General features: G+C 41.8%; 1 protein-coding gene across 1 annotated transcript; it reads right to left on the reverse strand.

The window, feature by feature from the left end:
• Positions 1-2,604: 2,604 nt before the first annotated feature.
• On the reverse strand, positions 2,605-10,593 carry cep126 (centrosomal protein 126). Its single transcript, XM_042705221.1, has 12 exons — positions 9,764-10,593; positions 9,459-9,572; positions 9,014-9,159; positions 8,796-8,904; positions 8,431-8,614; positions 6,200-8,009; positions 5,840-5,947; positions 4,480-4,598; positions 3,883-3,928; positions 3,526-3,642; positions 3,042-3,097; positions 2,605-2,959 (listed from the first exon to the last, which is right to left on the reverse strand). Exons 2-12 carry the CDS (start codon positions 9,560-9,562, stop codon positions 2,882-2,884), a joined length of 2,877 nt encoding a protein of 958 aa, XP_042561155.1. The 5' UTR covers positions 9,563-9,572; positions 9,764-10,593; the 3' UTR covers positions 2,605-2,881.
• Positions 10,594-11,859: the final 1,266 nt, after the last annotated feature.

The raw sequence follows: 11,859 nt of genomic DNA on the forward strand, positions 1-11,859 counted from the left end.
TGGATCTCCAGCTCATCACCTGCCCAGTGGATGAATTAGTGGAGCTCTATAATACATCCCTGAGCAGTGTTTTTGATCTCCATGCCCCTGTCAAGACACGTGAGGTCAATTTCTCACTCTCTGCTCCTTGGTTCACACATGAGCTGCGGAAAATAAAAACAGCTGGGCGTGTCCTGGAACGACGCTACAGACACTCTGGGCTGACTGTCCATAAACTGGCCTTCCGTGAGCATCAAAGGGCCTACTCCAACTCCCTTAAAGATGCTCGCTCACAGTTCTATTCCAGCTTAATTAATAAAAACCCTGGCAACTCTAAACAGCTTTTTACCACCATAAACCATCTCCTGAAGCCACAACCATCCTCTTCAACTGAGGCTACAGAGGAGCAATGCAACAGCTTCATTGACTTTTTCAGATCCAAGGTCAACAACATTCACTCTCTGATGTCCAGCTCTCCATCTGCCACCAACACCTTATCTGTAAGTGTGCTGTCTCCTCTACATCTCGCTGAGGTTCGGGAGAGCCATGTTGAGGAAATCCTCAGAAAAATGAAATCCTGTACCTGTACCCTGGACCCCATTCCCACTGCTCTGCTCAAGTCACACATCCCCACTCTCAGTCCTTTCATCACCAAAGTTGTTAACCTTTCCCTTCAGTCTGGCTATGTCCCACCTGCTCTCAAGGTTGCTGTCATCCGTCCCCTTCTCAAGAAACCCACCCTGGACCCGGAGGTTCTAGGCAACTACAGGCCTATCTCAAACCTTGCCTTCCTGTCTAAGGTGTTAGAGAAGGTAGTTGCTTCTCAACTTCAGGACCACCTCAAACACAACAACTTGTTCGAAAAACTTCAATCAGGATTTCGTTCAGCCCACAGCACTGAAACAGCTTTGCTCAGGGTGACGAATGACCTGCTGATGACAGCCGATGCAGGATCACCCTCACTCCTCATCCTCCTGGACCTGACTGCTGCATTTGACACAGTGGACCACACTATCCTCCTAGAGCGCCTCCACACCACCATTGGACTATCAGACTCTGCACTCAAGTGGTTTCAGTCCTACCTTTCTCGCAGAACTGAATATGTATCACTGGGAAGATGCAAGTCCAGACAGCTCCCTGTCTCCTGTGGTGTTCCGCAAGGGTCGGTCCTCGGCCCCATCCTCTTCATTATTTACATGCTCCCCCTCGGTCGTGTCATCAGCAGACATGGGATGTCTTTCCACTGTTATGCTGACGACACACAGCTTTATATCAAAACTGCCCCAAGCCCCACTGCAGCCATGTCATGTCTCACCGCCTGTCTTGGGGAGATAAAGGCATGGATGAGCAACAACTTTCTCCAGCTAAACAGTAGCAAAACCGAAGCCCTTCTGGTTGGCACTCCACACCAGGTTCAGTCATCCTCCTTAACTCATCTCACCTTCGACAGCCAGGTCATCCCCCTCTCCTCCACAGTCACTAATCTTGGAGTTAGGTTTGACCCTCACCTGACCTTTAATGACCGTATAAAACACCTGTGCAAAACCTCCTTTTATCATCTAAGAAACATCTCCAAACTCCGCCCCACTTTAACCCTATCAGATGCAGAGAAGCTTGTCCACGCCTTTATCTCCTCAAGACTGGACTATTGTAATTCGCTTTTCTATGGGATCACTGGCAAGAACATCCAGAAGCTGCAATACATCCAAAACAGCGCTGCCAGGATCCTGATGAGGGTCCGGAAATATGAGCACATAACACCGATATTACACTCACTACACTGGCTCCCTGTCTCTTTCCGGATTGACTACAAAGTTCTTATACTCACCCATACATGCATAAATGGGCATGCACCTCCCTACCTGCAAGAATTAATTACTCCCCAAACCTCCACCTGCAGCCTCAGGTCTTCAAACAGCTCGCTCCTCCGCGTCCCCAAAACAAAGGTCCGCACCATGGGCGACCGGGCCTTTTGCTCGGCAGCGCCACACTTCTGGAACAACCTCCCTGACCACCTAAGGGCAACGCAGACGCTGGACTCCTTTAAAGCTGGACTAAAAACATTTTTATTCAGGAAGGCATTTCTGGCCTTGTGTTAAATCGTATGTTAAAATGTTAAAAAGTTTTCTATTATGCTTATGTTAATTCATTTTTATTTTATTGTATTATTATAGTTAGTTTTTAATATGTTGGCACTCTGAGATTCTTTTGAATGAAGAGTGCATTACAAATAAAATAAATTATTATTATTATTATTATTATTTAGGTGAATCAACAATGTCAGTAGCTCTATATCAGGATTCAACATCCCTCTTATAGCTTTAAGACAGACCAATATTCCTGCTAAAACTGAAGCTGTAGCAAACAGGAACAGGTTTGGGGTTTGACAACCTAAACAAACCTGCCTTACAGGCTGAGGTAGCAGGAAGCAAGTAGAATACTGTGAATCCTCAAAAGGAGGGAACGTGTCAGCGAGTCATCATCACATTGACTTCCTGACCTTGTTGATCCAGTGGAGTGAGTCACTCACTGAAACTGAGATGTATTGTCACTTCTTAACAGTTGTACTGTGAAAGACACTAACAGGAACAAACACACAAAGACATTCACATACCTGAATAGGTGTATTGTTCAGAAGTTTTTAATTATAAGATATTAAATAATGGTATAAAAATATATTATTTCATTGTACTCGGATTGAAAATTACAACAGAATTGTGCCAAAGCCTTTTCACGATCCAACATTTATTTTTTGTTATTTCTACAAATAAATAACTTAAATATATGTAAAACAATCTGTTTAATTAGCATACAAACACACACACATCTTAAAAGTGCTTGAGGTTTTAACAATTGTAAGGACTGTTGAATCTCAGCATCAGTAGCATCTGTTTGCCTGGGATCAGTGGGCATTGAATGCTGTACTGAGCCTTCGCGGGGCAGGGCTTGTTCCCTCTCCAAGCTTTGCAGACATATTGTGCTAAAATAGAGAAGACATTGTCTTAGCATGAACAGATCAACCAAAGAATGGTAGATGAATGAAAACATGCAGTCGTACTTACATGTGTGGCTTCATTATGAAAAAGTCTCTTAACTGATGGGTTGCCTCCTACCACATCTGTATATAACAATATTTAATAGGCCTTTAGGAATCATATAGCTCAGTTATATTGACAATAAAAAGCATATTAATGTACACTGTAACTGTATCTTGCCACTATGGGGGTTTCTGGAGTAAACAAAGGTGACTGTTTGCTAGGTGTTTGTGATGGTAAACAAGGTGTCTCCTTAAGTATTGCTAGGATGTTGCTTTAGTATATACACGATGATCCCTAAGAAGCTTCTGGGTGGTTTCCATGGTAAGCAAATTGGTTTCCAGGGAGACGCTAGATAGTGCCTAGGGTGTATAAAGTGGACACTGTAGTGTTTCTAGATGGTTGCTATGGTATACAAAGTACTTGCTAGTTTTTAGGCAGCTGCGATAGTATACAGAAAGGAACATAATTGCTTTTTAATCTGTTTCTGGTGTTAGGATGGAAGTGTTACATTGCAGCCGTTGATTGAGCCTGTCCAGAGACTGCTGAACTCTCTGCTCCTCCAAGGACAGGCCGCTGAGGCTCAGGATAGGAGTGTGTTGCGGTGGCCACATCCTCTGGCTAGGCCCTAATGACATAGTCAGATTGTCAGTGTCCACCAAGAGACCACTACTAGGACACCGTTGAAATTTGGCACGGGAAAGGAATCATCAGAATACTTACTTAGATAATTTCACTATCAAGTGATGACATTTAACCACTGCATTACAAATTCTTTCACCAAGGTTTCAAAGACAGAATATTCACAATATGACTACAAAACTACAGTTGTGAAAGACCTCTTTGAAAACAATAGCTACTGGCCTACCTTGATCTTGAACTTTACTTGGCACAGGTAGCGTCATCAGAGCTGCCTGTGAAACAAGACATCACAAAGACTACAAGGTACAATGTAGTTCTATTCCATTCAGAGAGTTGCATTACATGTAAATCTACTACATTCATTTGTGTCATTTATATTGCAATTCATATTGACAGAACGCCCAGTGACAGTGGTAAAAAAAAAATGTAATAGAAAACTGGATGTTCTTTATTGAGTTCAACGTGAAATGTAACATATATTTCACTCTGCACTGTTCTGTTACTAGTCCATGCAGTTCCCATATGCAGACTACACTGCTGCTCTGGGATGCCAAACTGAAAAATCTGATCGCCTACAGCAACTGTCCTGAACCAATCATGACAGAGGAGGGATTACTTCTATGCTAGAAATGTAATACTTTCACACTAATAATTTATCAACAATATATTTAACCATTACTATACCAACTTTAAATAATGTCACCGAAAGGCAGTTTAAGTAGTTGGATGTTGAGTGAGGCAACATTTAGATAAGATATTAGTTTAACTATATTTTTCAGAAGGAAGGTGACATGTTGCTATTGTTTCAATGAAATGCTGGTACCTGGCTGGGTAAACTGAGCGGCTTATTCCCTGAACCAGGGCTTTGGACCATATGTTGTACCAACATCCGTTTTTTGCTCCCGTTAACCTCCTGTGTAGCTCTTCTCGCAGGGCGTCTGGCTGATTTACAACAGATGAGAGAGACTGGATGATGAATACTCAATTTTAGATGAATATGCATTATATTTTCAACCACACACATTTAATTATAGAAAAACATAGTCTTACAAAAATTAGACACTGAAAACTGGATGGGGGAATTGTCTATCTGTGATCCGCTTCTCAGCCTTTGCTTCAAACATGAAAAAGGGAACAACGACAACAATCCTGCCTTGATTGACACTCCTATTCCTATTCCTTATCATCTGTTCACATATTTTTTATCTGACATAAAGGCTAAAATGTTAATATAAGCTTGCAGTGATCTCTGCTGGATAACGTTACTCATACATGTATGAATATGTCCTAGCTACTTGTGCGGAATGCTCCTGCATTGCAATGTGAAATAATAACTAATTATTAAAATATTAGACATATCGAATAAATTGTGAAGAACTTTCCACAGAAGGTTAGTACAACCAACAGCACAACAGGAGATGACTGTCAAAACCTTTACATTTAACAGTGACAAGAAATGATACAATGGTAGGTTAAACTAAGTTGCCTGACAAACTCGACTACAAACTTAGCTACTCAACGTAATGAACAAGAATGGGTGCAATTGAGGTACTGCAGCTGGTCTCGTCCAGCAAAGGCGGTCAATCACTTAATTCCCAAGTCAATCCACGCCTCCTTACGATATAGTAGAATAACATTTTAACAACTAATTCAACGGAAAATAAAACATTTACAGATAGAAAACTAACGGTTCGAATTAGACAATGTACATGGAAACACAGTTTTGACGAGAAAAGTGACATGGAAAATAGGCTTCTTTGTCATTGAAACACATGGGGATGGGTGGCGTTACACATTGTACTGCTGACCACCATCAGGGGTGCTAGACCTCTGGTTGCTTCACTTTTTGGAGACGACAAGCTGTCCACCTCTATATACAGTCATTAGGCCAACCTGAAGCAGACCAGGCCAAAGCCTTGGTGCAGCTTTAGAAATGGAGGCACCTTACCGCACAACCCTACCCACCTCCTACAGCAACACCTGCACTTAAGGGAAGGGTGTGCCATCCCTAGCAGCACAGTTCTCCCATTTACTCAACTTCCCACTTTGCTGGCATTCCCTGATAATGTTTACTTTGTGGATCTTCTTCATTCATTGCCTTTATGCCTTTCACCATTGCCACTGATTTAAGTGTGAAGCAGAACTGAGCAAACTAGATACATTGCTTTAAACTTCGACCTTACCATTGAGGGGGGAAGGATAAATGCCACCCATTCCTGCAAGTGATCTGATATCTCCAATCATACAATCATCGGTGAACCGGGCCAGGTTGGCGCCGTCTTGAAGCAGAGCTGTCAGCAAAATATTATAAGCAATTTAAGCAATTAAATACAACTGCAAACCAACGAAACATCTATACAAACATGCAGTAAGCGTCCACACTAAACGTTGGTCATTTCTCCTAAGGCAGCAACAAAAATGATGGTGATGAAAATGGTGATTTAACTTAAATTATAGTTATTCATTTGGGTGACTTCAAGGGAAGTATGGTTCAATACAAGAGCCCTTGAAGTCCCCCTGGATAAAAATGTAATCTCTCATACCATCCTTGGTGGATAAGGCACTTCTGACCCCACTCCAAAGGTGAGATATTTCATCATCTGTAGGTGTACGGTTCAGGCAAATGCCATTTTCTCCACAAGTTGCCCCACATCTCCTAGCACTGGTATGGGAACCATGTTGGCTGAAGGAAACTCTTCCCTTTGCCACAGTCTCAGAGGGAGGGCAAGCAGAAGAGGGAGGGCATGGAGCAAACACAACACCTTCATCAGGCGGATAGACAGCATGTCCATCTGGGGTGTGCCTGTGTAGAGTCTTGTCTGCAGGAAGAATCGACCTGCTATGCTTATGCTCATCAGCATACATGGGCTTTGTGGAGTTGGCTGGTGTCTGTCTGTCTAACACCTCAGGCCTAGGAGGGGGGCAGGGAGCTATCATCTTCCTTTGGTTCTTGATCATATGGCTAGCCTCAGTGGCCGACTGAGGTCTCAAGGTAATGTCCTTTCTGACACGGGAGGGAGCATGTCCAGACCGCACTCTCCTGGGAACTTTGGGAACACTTAAGCACAAAAAGGCTCTCTGTGTTTTCAGCCCCTCTTGAGGGTATTCCTGTAGTGTGCTGTCCTGTACAGCAATGTCTGTCCATGCCTGTCTGGCAGAAGGACACTGAGGGTCAGCCGGGCCAGTGAAAATGGTGCTGACTGGTTCAGCATGTACACAGGCCATTTGGTTCAACCCCTGCTGGTAGCCAACGGTTGGTCTAATTTTAGTTGAGTCCTTAACCGTCTTATCATGGTTTTCAACATTTACTTCATCAAGCCAACGCAGTTTCTTCTTCACGGTTTTGTTGTTTTCTGGCTCCGTTTTCCCTCTCATCAACTCTAAACTGTCTCTGAGGGACATCGCAATGCGCCTTGTGATAATTAAATGACCTGGGCTGTACAGGAACTTTGTTTCTTCTGCCTCATACTTTGATCGTTTTTTAAGGATGCTTTTCAAGATTCTGACATTAGTGCCCATAGAGAAAGGATAGGCAGTTGTGGTTTGGGAAAGCTTTCCATTTGCTTCTTCTCTGTGCATAGTACCTGCATTTGGTTGTGGCCTATTTGGCTGATGTGAATTTACTGTGTCATTTGTCTGGCTATCTGATCCGAACATTCTCTGGGAGATTACACCAATAGCAGAAGATGAATTCTTGCAAGAAGTATCTCTTTGTTTACAGATATTTGGTGCCTGTACAACTTCTATGGTCAACCGACGATCAGACTGGTCTGCCTTTGGACTTCTCAGCTGGTCCGAGAGTGTTCTGCACTCCTGTGCCCAACATGTTAGCTCTGTGGATCGAGGGCCCAGACAGGCTGATGTTTTGCCATGGCTAACCACAGTTTCTTTGTCTAGCTCAGCAGTCTCTGAAACAGCTCTATTACAATTATGATCTGTCATATAGCCTGGATTATCCTCAGTTATCTGATGAACACACAGGCTACGACTGCCCAAAGTGCCTTGTTCCCGGATTTCCTGTGAAGGGTCCTTTAGACCTGCTGGTGTGAGGCGATGAAGACTCCCAATCTCAATAGCAAACTCATCTCTAAGGAGAGGGGACACTGCTGTGGAAGGTGGGATAAAGAACTCAGAAAGGCCGTTTTTAGTTTGATGAAGGGCAATATCCGATGATGGACATAGTCCGTTGGGGTACGTCTCTGGTGTCTGGGGGCTGTCTTTGTCTGAGGTTGTCGGTGAAGACTGAAAACAACTTCCACACTTCAGGTGCTGCCTGTTTTGAAGCTCCTCTATTTCTAGACTGTCCTGACTGGACAGGCTCCCAGTTGGACTAGGCTGATTGGCATGTTTTTCCTAAAACAAATAAATAATATGTCAAGTCTAAATGGTACAACAGTTTTGCTACCATGCTACAATTACTCATCACATTCAGATTAAATGTAGTTTGAGTATTTAGTACTTTTTACACTTTTAGTTCTTTTGAGTACATTTTAACAATCAAAAGCAGCATAACCTCTGAAAAAATCCCTGTTTGCCTTGCTGAACCTTAAGCATGTCTCAGTAGATGCATAAAAATATAACAACACACAAAACACACATGCATACTCTCCTCTTACCTTCAAGATTATATCCCTGTATATTTAAAGGAATTATATGTTTAAGAGGCTGAAGATGGATTAGCAGTTACATAAAGCTATAATCTATGAGTATTACGTTAACCAATATAATAGCAAAGTCGATGAATAGGTTCTTAAAAATAATTCAAAGAGTATACCCAAGGGTAAATGGCTTCTCCATCCTTCAGCAAACCCTGTGTCTCCTGTAAGTCATTCAGAAAGAATTGCTGACTGGTTCTGTAGTTTCTCTGTCTCTCTTCCTGCTTAGTGTGGGCCTCTATGACCAACGGCGGTCGTACAGAGTTGGAAAATGTGTAGGGCCTTGAGGGAGGAGTACTATTCCTGTATAAAAATAAATAAAATTAACAAAAATAATAATTAACCTAACTTTCCAAATGTAACAACAATACAAACGGCTTGATTTGGCGAACACTGCAGTAAATGGCAACTACGTGATGCAACATCAGTAAAACGAGTCTGTACTTATGCCAGTGTGTGGGAAAGGAATGGTACAATACCTTACCTGCCCATATAGGTGTTGGTCAGAAAGGAGGCGGAAGTTTTCTCATAAGCCCCACGAGCATTTATGAGACTGAGTGCTTCATCAATATTTACAGCCCTTTTCATGGATGCTGAAAATGTAATTGTCAGTTGGTTGGTCCATAAATCATAACTAAGATAAAGGGATGGGAAAACATTGTGATAGTGTTGTCCATGTGTACAAAGATGTATAGGACTGACCTGGCCTCCTCCTTTGAGAAGGCCGTATGTGCGCCCTCTGGTAACGCTCAGTATCTTCCTGCATCCTCTGCTTGCGCAGCTGCAGGACATTCTCCCTGATCGTCTGCTCTTGGACATCCCACTGCCTCCTGCGATCCTCCAAAACTCTGAAGAGCACAAGGACAGACAGTCATACAACCCCTCATGGTCTAATCACCAATGTGAATACTGCCACCACACCTTTCAGAAGGGAACGGGTTGTTGTTTGTGGGTTTAAAACTATTTCAAATGTTTGTGTTGCTCAGCAAAGCAGTGTTTTAGTGTCTAAATTACACACACACACATATTCAGCAACACAGGGCATATGTCTTTCATTCAGAGCTTTAGCCAATCTATGTAGTAATCACTGCCATTAGGGGACCATCTTGTATTGAGGAAATTAATGTATGTAACTTGTCTTACTTACTTTCTGCGTCGGCTAGTCTCTAAATAGAATTTATGTGCACGGGCTCTGCAGGTCTTCTGCTCTTGCAGCAACATTTGCCGCTCAAGAGTCCCATCATAATCCATCCCACCTTTTCTGATGTGCCAAGTCAAGGACTTGGCTCATTTGCAGAGCAGGTAAAGGATATTGTAGACCCCATGCATTGCCTATGATTTAACAGATATTTAAATTAATATAATATGCAAAGAAGAGGAACAAATGGCCTGGCCTATCTATGTTTTAACACAAATTCGTACAGACACAATTGTGCCATAAAATAAGGATACTATTGTTTCATATGAGGTAGTCACGAACTAAAGCCAAGCACACACACTACCATACGACTTGAATACTCCCATGTTTTTGGCAAAAAGGATAGGCCATGCTCAATCACCTTCCAACCAACAACTATCATTTAACAACAACGCCCATCATATGAATTATATTGTATGTGGGTACATTTTGGTCAATAGCTCTGTGAACCATGGGAAACCAGAGGAAAAAAAATAATGGCAACTTTGGAGCCTGATCGAGGACAAGAAACTGAGGTCAGATAAATGTGTGTGACGGAGGCTTGTAGAACTGTGCATGTCAACCCCCAATGCCAATATCGGGTTCTTTAAAATATAAGGTTAGCGAGTTGCTAACATGAGCTAGCAATAACTTTAGCCAAGTTGAATATTGCTATCTGGGTCTCAGATGGGGCGTTCTCATTCTGACAGCGTCGAAAAACACTAGATTCAGATCCGAAAGTACACTAGTGGAAGACTAATCCAAAGAATCATGCGCAACAAACCAAAAACAAGTGACATTTCAAATACGCTAGCTACACAGAGGAAGCAGCGCCTAGCTTTCACGCCATATTGACGACCGAGGACGCAGTTTCCTAACAACAGATTAAAACGTAAGTCTAATTTTCGACATCGCAAAACTTACTTGCAGTAGCCTACTTATACTCTAGCTACATACAACACCAGCAAGATCGCTACCAAAGAATGTCCATGACATGCAAGATTCAGTCGGCAAGGGATGGAACGTCCAGCCATGGGGAAAACAAATCGCGGTTACCATAGTTACCCACCAAGAGGAAGTCAGGTAAATAGGCCACTTAAAGCCAAGCACTTGCTGCAAGAGCAGTATTAGAGTGATTACCTTTACCATCTTTACAATATACATAATCTGGCATTCATGTAGCTTTTACTAATGCTCCCTAAATCAGTATTTGGATACAAGTGGAAGTGAAATGAAAACAAACATATCCAACAATCCAGTAGACAAAATCCCAGGGCAACAAAAACGAGATGTAGGGAACTTCTATTTGGGCTGATCTCTAACCTCACTTCACTCATGCACAGCATTGTTGTAGTTTTTTTTATTATTAAATAAAGTTTGAATGAGGACATGATTAGTGTTACATGTATTGCATAACAATAGCTTAGTATAGGAGTGGAATCTGTTTTACAGATTGGCTGGGTCAAAGTTCTATCTTCTGCTTAAACAGAGCGCTTTACCTGCTGCCTCTTGGCTTAGATGCTCAGATCTGTTCAATCTGATTTGATGTATATAAACAGTAGACAGATCAAGACACAAACACTTCCAAGACTTCAAATCATTAAAAATGTCTTTAATATAATATATATATTCTCATAAAACAGTGAAAACATAATTTACAGTTTTAAAATATACACTCATTGTTTCAACATCCCAAGGGGAAATGCAGTCATCAGTCCAACACTGGAATTTCTTACAGCAAAATATACTGGAATAACAACCCAACATTTTTTACAAAAAAAATTTAAAGGAAAGAAATCAAAACACGTTAGAATAAAAAAGATAATACAATTAAGTACCCTCAAACTTTCCCCTTCTGTGGCTGATGGGTAATAAATTATGAAAATAACAGCAAAAACAAATCTTGTTTTGTTATTTTTTCTCATGAATTTCAGAAGACCAATGTAAAGATGAGTTCTATTGAACGTTAACTTATCTTAATATATATATAAAAAAAACATTTCGGGCCTTAAAACTGACAGCCTGGACAGAGCAACTAATTTAGCAGTGAGAGAAGAAGTGCAGAAGTGAGCCGATAGATGGGTTGCATGTTGAACACTGCCCCTAACAGCCCAGCCTGACATGATCAGAAAGGTTAAAAAAAACAGCATCTAAAGTAGTGGAAGTTCAAAGTCAATAACGACTCCCCACGTAAGAAAAAAAAAAAGTCAGTTTTTTTTATGTCATCACAGGCAACAGGATGACTGCACGAATGTGTCCATGTACAAATAATCAATAAATAGTTATAAATATCAGGCAGGGTCCTGAGGGGAACGGGACAAAAGCTTTGAGTTGGTTCAGGTTAAGAGTAATGCTAGGGCTCAACAAGAAC

This window comes from Clupea harengus, unplaced genomic scaffold, assembly GCF_900700415.2.
Source record: "Clupea harengus unplaced genomic scaffold, Ch_v2.0.2, whole genome shotgun sequence".
In the NCBI taxonomy this organism is placed as follows: Eukaryota; Metazoa; Chordata; class Actinopteri; order Clupeiformes; family Clupeidae; genus Clupea; species Clupea harengus.

Excerpts from the sequence above, each read along its gene's own strand:
- cep126 (XM_042705221.1), bottom strand. The coding sequence starts at position 9,562 with ATGGATTATGATGGGACTCTTGAGCGGCAAATGTTGCTGCAAGAGCAG. Across the intron at positions 8,010-8,430 it reads GAGAAGCCATTTACCCTTGG|GAAAAACATGCCAATCAGCC; the intron begins GTATACTCTTTG and ends TATTTGTTTTAG. Across the intron at positions 3,643-3,882 it reads AAGTAAAGTTCAAGATCAAG|GGCCTAGCCAGAGGATGTGG; the intron begins GTAGGCCAGTAG and ends CTATGTCATTAG.